We start from the raw sequence: 20,665 nt of genomic DNA on the forward strand, positions 1-20,665 counted from the left end.
ACAGTAGTAAATACATACCCATCAATAATTATTTTAAATGTAAGTGGAATAAATTCTCCAATCCAAACACATAGAATGGCTGAATGGATAAAAAAACAGGATCCAACTATATGCTACCTACCAGAGACTCATTTCAGCTTTGAAGACACACATACAAGGTCTGACAAGTAAGTTCACGAACTTTTTGCAACAATGTTGCTAACCTTTTTTGATATCAGAGGGATTATTCATTATGAATTTGTACCAACTGGACAGTTAACCAAGTTTACTATTTGGAAGTGCTGAAAAGGCTGAGTGAAAATATTAGACAACCTGAACTTTTCGCCAACAATTCATGGCTCTTGCATCACGACAATTCACCAGCTTACATGACACTATCTGTGAGGAAGTTTTTAGCCAGTAAACAAATAACTGTATTGGAATATCCTCCCTACTCACCTGATCTGGACCCCAATTACTTCTTTCTTTACCCAAAGATAAAGGAAATATTGAGAGGAAGACATTTTGATGACATTCAAGACATCAAGAGTAATACGATGACAGCTCTGATTGCCATTCCAGAAAAAGAGTTCCAAAATTACTCTGAAAGGTGGACTAGGCACTAGCATTGGTGCACAGTTTTCCAAGGAGAGTACTTCGAAGGTGACCATAGTGATTTTCAGCAATGAGGTATGTAGCAGTTTGTCTAGGGTGAGTTCACAAACTTAATTGTCTGACCTCATAAACTGAAAGTGAAGGGATACAAAAAGATATCCTATCTCTTTGGAAATCAGAAGAAAGCTGTGGTAGCTATACTAACGTCAGACAAAATAGACTTTAAGCCAAGAACCATTATGAAAGACAAAGAAAGTCATTATTTAATGACAAAGTAGTCAATTCATCAAGAGGATATAACAATTGTAAATATTTATTCATCAATCATTGGAGCACCTAAATATATAAATCAAATATTAACAGATGTGAAGGGAAAAATTGACAGAAAATCGACAGCCGAGGACTTCAGTACCCCACATTCAACAATGGCTAGGTCATAGAGATGGAAATTCAATAAGGAAAATGGTTCTTGAACAGCACTTTATATCGGATGGATCTAACAGACATATATAGAGTCTTCCATCTAACATTAGTAGAATACACAGTCTCCTCAAGCACATTTGGAACATTCTCCAGGATAGATCATATTTTAGGCCACAAAACAAGCTTTATAAATTTAAGAAGATTGAAATAATAACAAGCATATTTTCCCATCACAAAAGTATGAAATTAGAAGTGAATTACAAGAAAAAAACTGGAAAATTCATAAGCATTTGGAGGTTAAACAGCGTGCTCCTGAATAATCAGTGGGTCAAAAAAAATAAAAATAGGAATAAAAAAATATCTTGCAACAAATGAGAATGAGAATACATCTGCCAAAATTTATGTGATGAAGCAAAAGCAGATAAAGGAAAAGTTATAGTGATAAAATACGTATGAACACCTGGTGATAATAAAAAAGAAAGATTTTAGATAAGCAGTTTAAGTTTACACCTTAAAGAACTAGTAAAAGTAGAACAAAGCCTAAAGTAGGTAGAAGGAAGGAAATAACACAGATCAGCAAAAATTAATGAAGTGGAGAGTAAAACGCCCATAGAAAAGATCAATGAAACTATCAGCTGTTTTTTGAAGACGTAAACAAAATGACAAACCTTTAGCTATGCTTACCAAGAAAAAAGAGCAAGCACTCAAATCAAATTGGAAATGAAAGAGAAGACATTAGAACTGATACCACACAAACACAGAGGATCGTAAGAGACTATTATGAATAATTGCATGCCAACAAATTGGACGACCTAGAAGAAATGAATAAATTCCTAGAAACATATAGCCTAACAAGCCTGAATCATGAGAAAATACAAAATATGAACAGATCTATTTATAGTAAAAATATTGAATCAGTAATCAGAATCCACCAAAGAAAACTTCAGGACCATATGATTTTACCAGTTAGTTCTACCATACATTTAAAGAAGAACTAATACCAATCCTTTTCAACTCTTCCATAAAATAGAAGAAGAGAGAGCACTTCCCAACTCATTTTATAAGGCCTGATATCGAAACTAGGCAACGATGCCACAAGAAAAGAAAATACAGACCAATATCTCTGATGAACATTAATAAATGAAAAGCTATTCCATGCTAATAGATGAGAATTAATACTGTTAAAATGTTCATACTACCCAAAGCAATGTACAGATTCAGTGCAATCCCTATCAAAATTCCAATGGCATAGAAATAGAACAAAGAATCACAAAGTTCATATGGAACCACAAAAGACCTCAAATAGACAAAGAAATCTTGAGAAAGAACAATAAGTTGCAGTCTTCACACTTCCTGATTTTAATGTATGATATAAAACTATAGTAATCAAAACAATATGATATTGGCATAAAAATGACACAAATCAGTGGAACAGAATATAGAGCCCTAAAATAAACCCATGCTTAGTCAATTAATTTGTAACAAAGGTACCAAGAATATAGAAGGATGAAAAGATAATCTGTTCAATAAGTAGTGTTAGGAAACCTGGACAGCCACTTGCAAAATAATTAAATTGGGGATCTCCATTCTAAGCCATACACAACAATAAATCAAAGTGAATTAGAAACTTGAATATAAGACATGAAACCAAATAACTCCTAAAAGAAAATTTAGGGGGTAAGCTTCTTGATGAAGGTCTTAGTGTTGATTTTTTACATTTGACACCAAAAGCAATGGCAATAAAATAAAAACTAAGTGGGATTAAATGAGTCATAAAAGCTTTTGAACAGCAAAGGAAACTATCAACAAAATCAAAAGGCAAACTATAGAATGGGAGAAAATATTTGCAAGTCATATATCTGATAAGGTGCTGATATCTAAAATATATAAAGAACTCATATAATTTAATAGCAAAAAAAAACAATCCAAGTGAAAAATGGGGCTTGAATAGACATTTTTACAAAGAAAACATACAAATTGCAAACAGGTATGTGAAAAGATGCTCAACATCATTCATCATTAGGGAAATGCAAATCAAAACCACAATGAGATATCACCTAATATCTGATAGAATTGCTATCATCAAAAGACAAGAGGTAGGTATTGGCAAGGCTGTGGAGAAAAGTGAGCCCTTGTATACTCTTGGTGAAAACTGTAAATTGGTGCAACCACTATGGAAGACAGTATGGAGGTTCCTCACTAGATTTTCAAATAGACTGCTGTAAGATTCAGCAATCTCACTTCTGAGTATATAACCAAAGGAAATGAGAACAGGATATCAAAGAGATACCTGTACTCCCATGTTCATTCCAGTATTATTCACAATAGCCAAGAGGTGAAAACAATGTGTCATCAGCAGTTAAATGGATAACGATGTGAGACAGACTGAGGGACACAGACACACACACTCAGCTATGAGAAAGAAGGAAATCCTACTGTTATGACAACATGGATGAACCTTAAGGGCATTATGTTAATGAAATAAGCCAGACAGAGAAAGACAAATAGTGTATGGCATCATTTATATGTAGAATCTTAAGGGGAAAAAAATGTCAAACTCTTAGAAATAGAGAATAGAATGGCGGTCATAAGGGTGTGTGGGGTTGGGGAAATAGGGAGAGATTGGTAAAGGGTACAAAGTTTCAGCTATAAGATGAATAAGGTCTGAGGATCTATTGTAAAACATGGTGACTATAGTTGGTAATACTATACTGTATAATTGAAATTTACTAAGAGAATATATCATGAATGTTCTCATTAAAAAAGATAAAAATGTGAAGTGATGGATGTGTTAATTAACTAGATGAGGGGAGAATCCTTTTACAATGTATCTGTATATCAAATCACCATTTTAACTATCTTACAATTTTGTCAATTATACTTTAATAAAGAAAAAAGAATATAGCAGGTGTAAAGAGGTTCTAGGAGTTCTTGGATATTTTTCAAACTTTTTATTTGGAAATAATTTTAAACTTACAGAAAAATTGCAAGAATATTACAGATGTCTATATATCCTTAACCCATATTCACCTATTTTTAATAGTTTGCTCCATTTCTTTATTATAAATAATACTCTTTATTATTTTTAATAGATCTCTTCCCCCATCCTTCACTACCTCTTTCTCTTTACACATAAATATAAACTTTTTCTGAACCATTTGAGATAAATTTGCTTGTGTCATCTCTCTTTGCTGAGAAGTCTTCAGTACGTTTCATAGGAATAAGTATGATCTTTTACATAAACATACTATGGCTATCAATCTTAGGAAATTTAACATCAATATTATACTTTAGTCTACCACCTGGATTTCAGTTTTGTCATTTGACTTAATCACGAACTTTATAGCCCTTTTTTGGTCCCCCCAGTCACCATGCAGTTTAAAAGCACATATTGCATTTTGTATCATTTCTCTTTTCTCTCTTTTCACCTGAATAGCTGCTCAGCCTTCCTTTTGTCTTATGACATTGATATTTTTGAATAAGGCAACTCTTCATGCCCTTTTTTAGTAGAATGCTTATTATTTTGTGTTTTTCCGATGTCACTCATCTTTACATTCAAGTTATTTATCAACAGTTGGAGTTCTACCAACATTTGGGATACTAAGTGTGTTTCTTCTAAGGTTGCTCTTCTAAGGATCACATCTGGAAGTACACAATATTTACCTGCCTTCCATTGATGATGTTAATTTTGTGTAACTGATCAAGTGATTGTCACATACCTCCATTGTATAGTTGCTAATTTTTTGCTTGCAACTAATAAGCAAGACACTTTAAGAAAACACTCTTAGACTATGCAAATATTCTATACTCATTGATCATACCCCTTCTTAGGTATATCATTTAGTGATGATTCTTTCTTGTGCCAAATTTTCTTTTGATGGTTGCAAAATGATGATTTTCCAACTCCATATGCCCTTTACCACTACCAGTGAGCAGTTGACACTTCATTACAAGCAAAGAGCATTCCCATCTTGTCTATCTGAGATAAGACTCATGTGTTCCAGTTCCTTTTTTCTTTAGTAGTATATATTTAATGGTTTTCCTCGTTTTAATGCCCAAATTATCCTAGATTTGACCAGTGGGCACCCCTTCAGATTTGTTCCTATATTTTTTTGACATGGCCCCATAATTTTTTTAAAACCTTTTTTTTACTTTCTTTCATAACAACTGATCCAGGCTCATCTTATTCTTTCCCTTCCTCAGCCTTGAAATCAGTCATTTTTCCAAGGAACCCTGGCACATTTGAGTACAGAATAATATTAGAAACCAAGATCTGGGTTCTTGTGTATTTGGAATCATGTATAAAAAAATTACTGTTTTTAGCTCAGATATTTTCCCATTTGCCATTTTAAGTTGACCAAAAAATATAATTTATTTAGTTTTTACAATCAATTTGTAGAAGGTTAGAGTTTACTTCTTACGAGTGTTGCTCAAATTCTGAAAATATAAAAGAGTTATAAAACTTTGGGATCCTACATATTTGTACTTAGGTAGTAGGTACTAACCAGAATTGTATGGTGGCTGTTCTGTGCTCAGAACAGAGAGTTAACGATTTTTGAAATTGGTCCAAAAAATGGTACTAACAATGACAGAGAATTTGAAAACAAAAAGAAACACAAAAAACGCCGATGATATTCCTTTTTAGGTTATCACTAATGTTGTTCCCTTTTTCAGTGTGAACAGTTAATATGTTGTTTTTAAAGAATGTGTTTTTCTTTTATTTTTGGATCACATCATCAATTCAAAGATAGGTCTTGTAATTGTTTAAATAGTTGAGCTTTGTAATAAAATAAATAGATTTAAATGCTCATAATTAATTCCAAGTGATCGAGTAATTTGACACGAAAATGAAGTAATGAAAATAGATTTCTAAACTGATGGGAAAACTTCCAGCAGTGGGGTAAATCACATACAAAATATTTGATAGATTTTTCTGAAGAACAACCCAGTCATTTTTTCTTTGTTTCCTTTTACCCCCTACTCACCACCCTTTCCCCCTGGTTATCAAACTACACTGTGGTCACTGTAGAAAATTTTGCATGTATTGGGAGAAAAGTAAGAGAACAGAAAAAAAGTAATGGTTTGACCTATTTTCTTTGAATAATAAAGGTTTGGTTTTTCCTTTTTATTAAAACTTCTTGTAGAAGATAATGTCTACATACAAATCTATCACATGGATGTAATACACTTAATTTCCTGATGGGCATTTATTTCCCCTTTTGTCAATATTATAAATAATCCTATGATGAATGTCTTTTTGGAAAAATATTGATTCCCTGATGGCGGGTTTTGTTAATGATAATCTACCTAACTGAGTTAGAAAACATGAACAGAGAAGTGTGGAAATAAGCTTGCTTCTAATATAATCAACATTATTTTTGATAATATTCTAGAGACTAATCCACATACCTTATTCAACAAAGAGAATCTAGTGAAAACTAGCATAAGTAACATAATTCAAACAGGAAAAACTGGGGGATTTATATATTCTGAGTTTATTCTGTAGTTTGATAATTTGCAACATATGCAATTATCCACATGATTCTTCATATAGTAAGGATGATGAAAATTATGTTTTTCACAAAGGATTTTGTATCTGTCCTCTCCCCCTTTTTCAAATGAAAATTGGCTATTGGACAGAATGCTGAATCTTAACACGCCTCTTGACATCCTCACAGAAGCATCTTGTAGGGAAAAACTTTCACTGAATTAGCTATAATTAGTTATATGTTTAAAATTATATGAGACATTAAAACAACAGGAGAAAGTTTTGGGAACAATTCCCAAAGTCCTTCAACATTAAATGCCTTTTTAAAAATTTTGACAACAATTTTACACCAGGAAGGGCTGTAGTTAGGATTGTGTATGGTTATTATTATTTCAGTTAAACACAAGAAGGATTATTACATCGAAATATGCTTCAAGGAAAAGTCTGAATATCTTTCTAGAGTTATAATTTGACTTCTCATATGTCATCTCTTCTAAACAGTTTCTTTGAACTAATACCTATTTCTTATAAAGGTTATATATAAGAATACAAGAGAAAGAGAAATAGTCCAAGAATTAGAAAACTTGACTTGTTAATCCCCATTCTGCCTTTAATAAGCTTTATGATTTTGGCAAGTCATTTGGTATGAGAGTGTTAATAAAATGAAGTAGATACCTTCTAGTATTATATTATTTTTATTATTCTATCATGATAACTGTGTGATTTTAAAGATATACTTTAATTATGTTCACTGTAGATATACTTTAAAATTTCCACCCAAATTATGATCACAGAACATTAGTTCTAGTCATCTGAACAAGGCATACTTTTTAGATGAATATGCATTGCTAGAATGTATCGCTTGATAGTTGCTTACAACCAAATGTTTTCTTTCTTTATGGAATGTTTCAGTATGCCATGTTACACGATCATTAAACAAGGTTTCCACATGTATTCTTTAAGAAAATGAAGCTGAAATCTTGATCTTTGTGCCTACCATATAAACTCTATCAGGGATTCCAGGGAAGGTATTTTATTTAACCTAAGAATTGGTAAACTTAAGTTCTATGGCTTTCTAACTTATCAAATAATATTGATGTAATTGTTTCAGCTAAAAAGTGATTTAGTGTTTTATCATTTCTAATTTTTCTGTCATTTTTTTCACCAATTTCAGCAAACAGTGGAAAAGGACTTTCAAAAGAGTCCATTGATTATGGTGGTTCACAATATATTCACAATATGTTCTTGAATTTATGAGAACCTAATTTTGAAATGGTTAAACTTGTTAGAAAGAAAACACACATGAAGTTTATCTGCTGTTTCTTTACCTCACACAAAAGTTTGACTCATTACCTCTTTTCCTCCAGAAAGATTGGCTTAATACTATTTCTCATAATTTTGACGTGTTAAGTCAGTCCTAGGTATTCTTAATAATTTTATAAGATACACCAAAGAATTCTTGAGTACTTTCTAACAATTGAAACTTGAATCAATTCTGTCTCAGAGATACTGTATTTTGCCATGTATAATGCACACTTTTTGGCCCCAATTTGTGAGGGAAAAATAAGTATGCGTGTCATACATGGTTAGTACTAATTGTGTATCTATATAAATGTTTTTAGTACCTAAATGTAAACAAATAAAAATTTGAATTAAAAAATTAAAATGAAAGATTTTTTCCCCCTGAAAGTTTGGGCCAAAAACATGGATGTGCATTATACACAGGGAGCGCATTATACACGGCAAAATATGGTAAATGACGAGCAGAAACATACCTCAGTGCCAGTGACCATATTCCTCAGTTTATAGTGATTAATTCATTAATTCAGATTTATTCACATGATATTAATTGGAGGGTAAAGATGTTTTAAAGAAGGTATGCAGTAAGAATTATTGAAATAAAATATGCCAAAAATTAAAGTTTCAACAAATTTACCATTATGTTTCTTATATCAAAATGCATTGCAAATTAATCAAGTTTATCAACTAATAATGTCAATATAGGCAGAGAATTGTAGATAAACATGCCTAGCATAAAAATTTAGTGTTTTTAGCTCATATTTTTAAAAGATACATTTTTAAAAGGACTAAAATTAGGAGAGTGAAATGGCAGGGTAGGTGTATATTACAGTTCAAGCTGATTAGAGTACACAGCATGCTGCTTTTTTCTAACTTTGCAGCATTGTTGGATTTCTCTTTTTCTCTTTCCTTTTATCTCTGACTGTTCTATTTATCCTTTAAGTGTTAGCTCACTGCTGTGGGCCTCAACCCTCCTCAGAGTTTTTCAAGCACTTTAAATATGAACTTCAAAATGTTACACTTATTTTGTACTGGTTGCTGTTATTTCATCTGTGTTGGTTTTAGCACTTAAACTAGATTATAAATTTCCTGATGCAAGGGACTGTAGCTATCCTGTGATACCCACTATGTGGCCAACTATGTAGTAAGTGTTTAATAAATAAACACATACTGATACATTACTATTTACTTTTTATAACTTTAAACCTTTTGTTATAAAGATAGTACAAATGTAAACATTTTAGAAAATTATTTTTCTCTGCTTGTGTGTATAGTATTTTTATGTGGTCTATGTCAGCTGTAATCCCATCACCCAAAGACACTGCTAATGTTTTGGGGTGCAACCTTCCAGGCCTTTACTTCTTCATTTTAAAAATGTAAACATATTTAATAAAAAATGTACATACATAGAAACACACATACACATATATAGTATTTTTTTAAATTGTGTTGTTTATATTGATACAATCCCTTGTCAATATATTTTTGATGACCTTTAAATTGTTTTTATAGCCATTCTTTCTTTTTTATAAATTGAGATATAATTGACTTTATTTCTAGAAAGAATTTCACGTTCTTGCTGTCCTGTTTTTTTTTATAATGGATAAAACACTGGATGGAAGAGGAACAGAACTCACATTTATTGAGCCTTTTATAAGCAAGGCGTATTGTCTCCTGATTCGCTCCATTCCTTTCTGCCATCCCTAACCCCAATCTGTTTCTTCTTAGTTTTCCTAATCTCAATAAATGGCATTATTATCCATCTAGGTATTCAAACAAAAAACTTAGAGTTATCCCGTATCCTCCATTTTTTTCATCTTTCACATTAAGTATAGCCATCAGCAATTCTACTTCCAAAATAAATCCTCAGTCATCTACTTTTCTTTGTCTCCCCTCTTACCACTTCACCATAGATCTTGTCTGAACTATCAGACTTCTAACCATACTTTCTGTTTCTCCTTTTGACTCTTTACAAGCTAGGTATTCTCCATTCAGCATCATTGTGATCTTTTCAAAACAGAGTTGAGATCACTCTCATTACTTCAAGCCCTTCAACAGATTCCGATGGCATTTAGTATAAAAATCCGAAATCCTTGCCTTGGCCTCAAGGCCCTTCATAATTTAGCCGCTGCTTACCTCTCCGATTTCATCTGTGATTTTTCCCTCTAGCTACTTAGGTTTCATATTTTCTGGCTGCTTTTTTGTTTCTTAAAATATATTAAACTCCTTCCTATCTCAGGCCCTTTGCATTTGCCTGTCCCTCCATCTAGAATGTTCTGCCCTTAGACTTTTCAAGAGACTAGTTGCTTATTGTCTTGTAGACGTCCTTTCCAGCATCACCTTCACAGAGAGGTCTTCTCCGACCTCTTTGGCTCGATGTATTAGTCCACTCCCCAGTCACTGTCTCTTCATCTTCTTTTTTATCTTCACAGGACTTACCACAAACAAATTATTTTGCTCATTTGTTTATTTATCTTTTCATTTGGTCTCCCCTACCAGAATGTATGCTTCCTAAGAGCAGCAGCTCTGTAACCACTGCAGCCTTAGTGTTTGGCACCTAGTACATAATATGTTAAGTGCATAAAAAAGGTTATATATCATTATCTTTTATAGTTTATATGCCAACCATGTAACCTCTCTGAATCTCTGTTTGCTTGTCCATAAAATGAGAGAGTTGAATTACATGCTTTTCTAAGATTCCTGTTAGCTTTTAACAGAGCGGTGTCTCGACTTAGTCCTTAGTTCTGTAATTTACTACAAGTGTGACATTGGGCAAATGATTTACTCTCTTGCTATGTGATTTTCTCTATAGATAGGGCATGATAATAGTACCTACTTCAGAGGGTTTTGGAAATGTTTAATGAGATAATGCACTTATATCTACAAGAATGTAGATCTATAGGAAGAATACAGATATTCTCTTTGGCTTGTGCTAAAATCCTCATTACATAGAACAATGCCGACACAGTGTAGGTGCTCAATAAAGGTTTTGTTTGCTTTAATTCTATTATGGAAATTCTCAAACATACAGAAAATTAAAGTAAGTAATATAATGAGCTCCCTTGTATTTTACCCACTTTAAAAATTATCAGCATTTTGTCAATCTTTTAAAATTTAAGGCCCTGATTTTTTTTTTTTTTTTTTTAGGGGAAGGCCTTTTTTTAAGTATAGTTGGTTTACAATCTTACATTCGTTATAATAGTTTCAGGTGTACAATATAGTGATTTGACATTTTTATATCTCACAATGTGATCACCCCACTACGTCTAGTAATCATCTGTCCCTGTGCAAACTTATCACAATATTATTGACTATATTCCCTTTCCCTTTTTTACCCATCCCCCCACTCCCTCCTGTCTGGTCACCATCCGTTTGGTCTCTTTTTCTGAGTCTGTTTTTGTTTTGTTTGTGTTTAGATTCCACATATAAGTGAAACCGTACAGTATTTTCTTTCTCTACCTGACTTATTTCACCCTCTAGAGCCATCCATGTTGTCACAAATGGCAAGATTTCATTTTTTTTTTATTGCTGCGTAATATTCCATTGCACGTAGAGTATATACCACATCTTCTTTATGCACTCATATAGCAGTGGGCACCTAGGTTGCTTCCACATCTTGGTTATTGTAAATAATGCTGTAATGAACATAGAGGTGCATATATCTTTTCGAATTAATGTTTTTTGTTTTGTTTTGTTTTGTTTCATAAATACCCCCAGAAGTAGAATTGCTGGATTATAAGGTATTTCTATTTTTAGTTTTTTGAGGAATTTCCATACTGTTTTCCATTTAGGCCACACCAGTTTGCAGTGTAGGGGAAGGCATTTTAAAGCAAACCCCAAACATATTTCACCTGTAAATATTTTTGTGTACATCTCTAACTGATAAGGACTTTTTTGTTTTTTACATTACCAATTGCCATTATAATACTTAGCAAATTAATTATAATTTTGAATAATTCCTTAATATCATTTAGTAAGCAACTTACATGTTTTCAAATTTTAAAGAATTGTCTCAGAAATGTCTTGAGACATTTCTATTCAAATCAGAGTTTAAACACCATCTACACATTTTATTTGGTTGCTATTTCTTAAATTTCTTCTGTAACAGCCCCTTTTTTGGGGGTGGTGGGAAAACTGGGTCAATTGTCCAATGGAATGCCCTACATTCTGGATTTGACTGGTTATTTCCCCATATTATTATTTAACTTGTACCTCTATTCCCCATAGTTTCCATAAAGTGATAATTAGATATAGAGGCTTGATTAGATTTACATTTAACTTTTTAAAGCAAGATTCCTTCAAAGATTGTACTGTATTTCCTGTGGTATCACATCAAGAGGAACTTAATATCTGGTTGTTTTACTTTCGGTAATGTTAAAATTGATTTGTGGGCTTGGGGTATGTTAGCCTTTTACTTAATGGTTTCAGCATCTATTGGTGATCGTTGCCTAAATACATTATTTCAATAGAAATTGAAAAAAATATAATTTCCTAGTTCTGTTGTTCCTTTTGCATTTATTAATTAAAATTTATAAAATGGAACTTTCATCAATTACAATTTGATAGAAAAGATAGTAAATTTATTTCCCCTTTCTAAAATTTTTCAGAATAGTTGGTACCCTCGCAATCTTCAGTAGTGACCAATTAAAAAATTATCATTATGCAGAGGGTAAGGGGGGTGGGGGGAGGGAGATGAGGGTAAGGGGGATCAAATATATGGTGATGGAAGGAGAACTGACTCTGGGTGGTGAACACACAATGGGATTTATAGTTGATGTAATACAGAATTGTACACCTGAAATTATGTAATTTCATTAACAATTGTCACCCCAATAAATAAATTTAAATTAAAAAAAATTATCATTATGAACGTATGGATTTTTGTGTATTTGATGAATTTCAATCCACTACAATTTTTATTCATTTTGATTCTTTACTTTTTGATACAATAAGATGAACAGGCTCATTTTGTATATTTTTCTGAGCCAGATAAAAAAAGAAAGTCATTTCTCCAAGGAGTCCTGGTTTCCTTTACTGGTAAATAGTATTTAATACTTTAATTGAATAAATGAATTATTAACACTGATATGATGCCTAGTACAGTGTCTGGCATATAGAATATAATATTTGTTAGCTGTTATTATTTTGTTTTATATTGTCATATTAGTCCAGAGCAGTGATTCTCTTTTTTAATTTTTATTTTTTATTAGTTTCAGGTATACAAAACAATGTAATAGACATTTATCAATTATATCCCTCACACAGTGATAACCACCCTCCCCCCATCTACTACCCCTCTGACATCGCACACAGCCGTTACATTTCCACTTTAGAGCCGTGATTATTAAAGTGTGGTCCTTGGACCAACTGTATCAGTATCACCAGGGAACTTGTCAGAAATGTAAATTCTCAGACCCCACCTCAGACCTACTAAATCAGATACTGTATGGGTGAGACCCAGAACTTTATTTTAACAAGCCCTGCATCACGATTTTGATGCACATGAAAGTTTCAGAACCACTGGTCAAGAGTAGAAGTTTCTAACTCGTCTGCTGAGAAGGGACCACAGGCATACTGAATATTTTCTTATGGCAGCCGTGTAGCACCATAGGTCCCAGCAGCCTTATTCATTTTCTAATCTTTTCAAATCTTACGTTATTTTATGAAATATGAGAATTAATGAAACTGAGATTAACTAGAACAATCTATTTTTGTGATAAGCATTATACTTACCCACCATTCTAAAGATATAGAACATATGAACCTATACATACTTGTTTCACACATTTTATATCCTAAAATAGCTTATGACAACATTTCCCCACATGTGTTCCAGAGACCATTAAATGGTCCTCTAGATGTTCTGTAATAAAGATAGTTCATTGGTCCAATGAGTTTGAGGAATATTTTCATATTTTATCTCCTTTGCTTGGCATTGTACAAATAAAATCTGCATATCAAAGTCTGAGAAATTCTGCAGTAATGAAACCTTTTCAACTTGGCTTAACTTACTGTTTTCGAAATTTTTGATTAGTAGACCCTTTGGCTAAGTAATATCTTTTTGCTTCCAGTAAAAAATACTTCGGAAAATGCTGCCTTATGAGTATGTTTTAAAAAAAATTATGGACTTTGTGCCACTTAAAAATAGGAAGATTTCTGGGTGAATATATATTATAGTAGCCCTACAAATGATTTTGTCTTACCTTCGAAATACTGTAGAGCCCAGGAGATATTGAAAGGGAGAATATCAAGGTTTTTGTTATGTTTGTTAGAGGAAAATTCGATTCTGAACTGAAGACCAGTGGCCTGATTTGTCTGAAAGCTTGTTATCCTAAAATGTGTATTTCTCGTAAAATTATTTTCCAGACCAATGCAAGGATAAACTAGGTTTTATCATGTGGACATGTCAACATGATTACCAGATTTTTTGGCAAGAAATGAAGACACTTTTCAGAGGGAACTTTACAGAATTTTGTAACTACTTAGATTTCTTTATTTTCAATTTTGGAAAGTTTTAAAGTCCTTAAATAGCTGAGACAATTCTATGTAATGGTACACTGTAATAAATAACTTACATTTCAAAAAGGAAATGTAAAACTAAAAGTGTTATATTTGCATAATTCCTTTTATCCTTCTTTATAAACTGAGTATAAAGAAATTTTGTAGTAAGAGTTTTAGTGTGAAACATTATTGTTGAAAACGAACTTAACATAGAGACGATTCTGAATACAACAGGTCTTTTCAGGGTAGAAGGGACAGGAATTAAGTATCAGCAGTTCAACAGAGATGAGATTGAAGTTTCAACGTGAGTGATGGGATAAACTTCCTGAAGATTGTGCCTATCTACTGTGCGATGTTACCCATAAAATCAATAATCTAGTAATTATTAGCATTGTTGTCGCAGGACGTGTTTAAAGGACAATAGCATTTTTAGGGCAGATTGTTATTATGGTGAGGATGAATTTATTATTAAAGGTAGAGACTGTGAGCTACATAGAATGTAAACTACACAGAAGTTGGGAATCCCACTAGCAGATGTAATTCATAGTAATAATAGGTAGGGGGAAAGATCTATAAATGGGCAAGCTGTGGCGTGTGCTTATGATATGTGTAAGAGACAAGGGACCTTGCAAGTCACTGTGAGACAATTCAGTAGACAGTATTAAAGGTAAATTTGTATCTTTAAGCAGACCTACTAAAATGAAGGAATAATTTTAGGTTAGAAGAATGCTTGCAAGTATTGTCCAGTGAGATAAAGGATGTGTCAGTGTTTTATACTATGAAAAATTAAATTTCAAAGCATTATTATAATATCTATTAGAGTCGTAGTTTATATTTTAGTTTCTTGCTTATTTTTAAGTTTCTCACGTATTTTCAATATGTGACTGTCATTGTAAAACACAAACCAAGTAAAGGTGGTATAATTACATAATTATTACATAAAAGATATTCGAGCAGCTGTAGAGAAGAGGCAGTATTCCCTAACATGATAAATTATTTATAGAAAAATTTGATCACAATACTACGTTACTGTCTCCTAGAACAAACCTTTATTTTAACCAACATTTTTTGAGTTAAAAAAATTTTTTTTTCATAGTAGTACATTTTGCGCTGCAAAAAGGAATAGGAATTTTCTCTTAAGACATTGTATTTTTGTAGGAGGGCTGTTGGAATTAAAAATAAAAACACCTTGTGATTTATAGCACATTTACAAAGTAAAAGTCAACGTCTATAATAAAAAGTGATGTAAATAAAAGTGGAATTGTTTTTACTTAATACTGATTTACATTATATTGGACCTTTTTTCTTTCCTGTTAATAACTATTCCATTTGGTGAAAGTTTAATTAAAGAATAGCTTTAAGAAATGACCAGTGCATTCTATTTTGTGTTTTGGTTAAAGTAGGTTACTCCTCATTTTTTTGAAATGGTTATCTACTACTCAAGCTGACTTCTAATGGCACTCTAGGGCATTTATCACAATCTCATAAAAATGTGGATAGCTTTATCTCTTTCAGGAATTTCAGTCATTCTTTTGTCGTTTCAAATTTATTAGTAATCCATGAAGAATATGATTCATTAAGTGTGGAAATCTTTGGTAAATTTATCTTCATCACATTTTTATTATTTCTAAGGATTCCAAAAACAAAGCAATCTAATTTTAGCTTTGGTTTGTAACAAATGAAAATCTTTCAAGAGTATATGGACCTTACCACACATATAAAAAGAAAATGGATAGTTCCCTTTGGATATGTGCATTTCATAGACATCTAATAACTTGGTTACATTTCACTGTACTAGAAACTATACGGCCTCCAAAGGAGATAGAAAATACAGTTCTTGGTTTCCTTGAGTAGGGGGAAAGAGACTTCCCTTGGTAAAATACCCAGAAAACTATTTCAAGAAAATTCATTCCTACTTGTATTGAGTAAATAAATACTAAATATCAACTCTGTGCCCAGCTCTTGTTTTAGGAAGTGGGAAATTACTAGGGAAGAAATCAGATAGAAATCAGATAGAAATAATGGCGCCAAAGACAAGATAAGTGAAGTGGATAATATGTTGGATGGTAAGAAGTGCCATGGAGAAAAATAATATAAGGAAAAGGGATAGGAAGTGTTAGGGCCATGCAATTCCTAGTAAGATGTCAGCAAAGGCTTTCTTCTTCCTTCCTTCCTTCCTTCCTTCCTTCCTTCCTTCCTTCCTTCCTTCCTTCCTTCCTTCCTTCCTTCCTTCATTTCTTGTTTCGGGTGTACAAAGCAACGTAATAGTTAGACATTTGAACCCCTCATAAAGTGATAACCCACCCCCAAGCTACTACCCCTCTGACATCTTATACAGCTTTTACAATACCATCAACTTTCTTCCCTATGCTGTACTCCACATCCCGTGACTATATACACCTACATATTTAGTTATAGTTGACATTCAATATTATTCTACTTCAGCTTCAGGTGTATAGTGCTTTGGACAGTCTATGAAGTGATCCCCCTGATAAGTCCAGTGCCCATCTGGCCCCCTACATGATCTCTACAACATTGTTGATTATATTCCCCACACTGTATTAACTAATCAATTTGTATTTCTTAATACCTTCACCCTTTTCACCCTGCCCCCATTCCCTTCCCATCTATCACCCTGAAAAGCAATGACATACAACCAAGATTGCTCTACCCAACAAGGCTGTCATTTAGAATTGGAGGACAGATAAGGAGCTTCCCAGACAAGAAAAAGCTGAAGGAGTTCATTACCACCAAACCAGTATTACAAGGAATCTTAGAGGGACTTCTTTAAGATGGGAAAGGATGGGTGAAAAGAGAAGGGATTGAGAAGTACAAATTGGTGTTACATAGTAGTCATGGGGATGTAAGGTATAGCATAAGGAATATACTCAATAATATTGTAATAACTAGGTATAGTGCCAGATAGGTACTAGATCCTATCAGCAAAGGCTTTTAACAGAGCAGAAGTCTCTTGAATGAAGACCTAATGGAGATGAGGGAATTAGTAATTGTGATATCTGTGGAAAGAGTATTCCAGGTAAAGGAATAACAAGTGCTTAAGACCCTTAGTTGGGAACATGCCCAGTATGTTTAAAGAGCAGCAAGGAAGCATAGTGGGGCTGAAGAAAAATAGAGGAGGCCGAGGGGGTCTGTTCAAACAATCCAGACAACGATGATGGTGGCTCACAGTATTATGGTAGAAGTGGAGATGGTAAGAAATCAGGATTTACTGACGGTTTGTATATGGGATTTGAAAGAAAGGAGAATCAGGATTTTTGATTTGCCAAATGGGAGAATAGGATTTCCACTGAGATAAGGAATACTGCAGGAGGAATGGAATTTTGGGAGAAAGATTGGAGCTATGTTGTGGACATGTTTGAGATACCTGCTAGTCATCCAAGTGGAGATGTCAAGCAGGCAGTTGGATATGGCATTTTGTGGCATTTTGGGGAGAGGTTTGGCAGGAGAAATAACTATGAGCAAGCATGATAGATATGTTGGTAAACTGTGCTAAGAATTAAGAGTAAGAGAAAAATAGGTAAAGAACAGTCTTCAGGAAGGAAGATAAATTTTAAGCCAGATCCTTGATTAATGGAAAGGAAAGAAAAGGACATTATAGTTAGGGAAAATGTCCTAGCATCTTAGAATATCACCTAGAGATAAATCAATGCTTTACTACCTTGTCCTTTTTTTTGGCTTAAAACTTTCATAATGCATCATATAGTATCATGATGGGAACAGTAGGTGCACAGGAAATGTTTAACTCATAAACGAGAGTAATATTTTTCAAAGTTTATTTCATTGACCAGTATTTAATAATTGAAACTTAGATTTTTTTTTGTTCTAGATGTTTTTATTGTGCTAAAATATATATGACATAAGACTTAGCATTTTAACCATTTTTAAGTATACAGTTCAGTGATATGATGCATATTCTGAAACTTTGTTTTGTGTGTAAAAATGTTCCCTCTTCAAAAAATCAACATTGTTGTTTACAGGCATAAGGAATTTGGAGCTGATTAGGCTTTGCTTCTAAGAGCATTGAGCATTATGCAAGCCTTAGAATTCTAAATGATTATCACTTTTGTTTGAAAGATTGGGACAAACAGGAAAACAAACATGAAAAATGAGTGTCATTTTTAGTTTTTGGGTTGCCTATTAAAATAACTTGCATGTGTCTTCTTTACTTTTGATTACTGGTACCTAACACAGAAACCAAATACTCAAAGTTGTGGTGTATATCTAGAGCTGAAGGAACTTTTCAAAAATGTAATAAGTATGCCCTGCTTCATAATTTCTTTGCCTGAGTTTTAGATTCCTTTCAAAGTATGCTCTTTTAGTTTATTTTGTAAATTACATTATAAATTATATTTTGTAATTTTGGAGTTTGTAAATTATATGAAATTGATACGTCTATCTTTTGTGAGTTATAAACCAAGGAAAATCTATTGATCACAGTGCCTCTATTTCTAGGGAACAAAGAAGGAAGAGATTGAAGGTGAAGTGGAAGTGTCTGGTTTAATTCAGCCTGCAGAAGTGTTTGCTCCCAAAAGCCTGGTGTTGGTATCCAGATTAGATTATCCAGAAATTTTTAGGGTAAAGAACTCTTAGTTGTCATTATTGATTTGTATTATTGTGTAAATCTATTTTGAGTGAACCGTGGTAACAACTTTGTATTTAAAATATCTTTAAATTGATTTAGGAATTTACCAATAAAATAAAATTTGTGTGAACAGAAGAAATGTATTTGTGTTGGATGAAGTTAATACCTGAGTAAGTTCGTGTGACTATTTAAATTTCTAAGGATGTAGTATTTGTTTTAAAAAGGTCCTATGTTTACTGACTCAAATCAGGTATCTTAAAGAAATTATTTGATTACCTGTAGCAAATTTAAAATGCATAGTAATATAACTACTTGGTGTATTTTTACTCACCTTCTTTTGAGGAGTCCAGATTGAAGTAAATAGGGTGGATATTTGTGATTTCAAATAGTTCTGATTGTACCACTGCCAACATAGCTTTAAAATAGTTTACTTCCAGATATTATGTTTTTTAGACACTCAGCATTTTCACATGTAAGAAAAACTTTGAATTTAGTTGTAAATAAATACATTTAAGCTTTGAAAGAAGAGGGCTTATTTTTTTATTATTTCAGTTACTACTTTCAATAGTAATGTTGACCGTGGTCCCAAATCACATATGTTCTTTGGAAAGTATAAACTATACCTTAAAATTTCCCAAGGATTTGGGAAATTAATACATAATTTCTGGCAAATGTTTCCATATTGTTGAGATTACATGTATTCTAGAAAAATTAACTTGGTGTCAGGATATCAATCACAATGGGGTGACTCCTAACAAATACTAAGTTTTCAGTTACAACATTTTATAACAGACTGAGATTCAGAAAGATTACATTTTGTCTCCTTTTCACCACCTACTTTCTTCTAAGGTGTTAATTATATCCTCCATCTATTTTGTCATCTTTATTTAGAAGAATCACAAAACAAGGTAAAATTACTAAATGTTTATCTTAAAAATTGGTGTTTTGCAAAGTAAGTTGAAACAAAAACAGTTTAAAGTCCTACAAATTTGCTAGAGTGGTTATCTCAGCCCAAACACCTGTTTTTACAAATTATAGATTTCTGTTTTTAATAAGCTCATCTCAAAAGTTCATTTAGAGCTTCTGGTCTGGAGGAAAATTTAATAAACTTAATAACATTTGCTGCTTAAAATGTATTCCATGGACACTGTAGAATATACTTTACTAGGTTCAAAGAGAAATTTTCTTAGGGGCAGATGTCACAACAATTTATTTTAGTGCTTACTTTTTCCATGAAATGACTACATGCATCTTTCCTTTGCAGGCTTGCCTGGGTTTGATCTACACTGTATATGTGGACAGTCTGAATGTCTCTTTGGAAAGCCTCATTGCAAATCTGTGTGCGTGCCTTGTCCCAGCGGCTGGAGGGTCTCAGGTAAATAGAATAAAAAGGGAGATGAAGAGGGCCTGTTCCTCATCTCCTCTCCTCCAGTTAATTTAATTTGTGAAGAAAAGGGGGGGAAAAAGAATTCTTTAAATATTTTCGTTTTAAAGAGGATCTTAGTTTAGTTAAGCATTGTCCCTATGGTCTGCCTCCCAGAGACCCAAGATTCCATTCTTTTCTTAGGTCATGAGGTTAATTTTAACACAGGGTCACCTTTCACATAGCATAATTACAAGTCATATTTTGTGTAACTTGAACTGTAGTTTACATTTTCTTAGAAATCCACTTTTTTAAGTTGAACTTTTAAAATGTGTTATTTCTACCCCTCTTGCGCTATATAATTATGCCTCATTTTATTAACTTAAACTAAAAT

General features: G+C 32.8%; 1 protein-coding gene across 7 annotated transcripts in view; it reads left to right on the plus strand.

Annotated features, from left to right (window-relative positions):
* The window catches only part of SBF2 (SET binding factor 2), a 396,450-nt gene that overhangs the window by 178,059 nt on the left and 197,726 nt on the right, over positions 1-20,665 (plus strand). For all 7 annotated transcript variants that reach the window (XM_081063396.1, XM_081063389.1, XM_081063390.1 and 4 more), the window contains 2 exons: positions 18,779-18,901; positions 20,173-20,283. In XM_081063396.1, coding sequence (XP_080919522.1) covers positions 18,779-18,901; positions 20,173-20,283 — 234 coding nt within the window. The remainder of the gene's footprint in view (positions 1-18,778; positions 18,902-20,172; positions 20,284-20,665) is intronic.

This window comes from Rhinolophus hipposideros (assembly GCF_964194185.1).
Source record: "Rhinolophus hipposideros genome assembly, chromosome: 10".
Lineage (NCBI taxonomy): Eukaryota > Metazoa > Chordata > Mammalia > Chiroptera > Rhinolophidae > Rhinolophus > Rhinolophus hipposideros.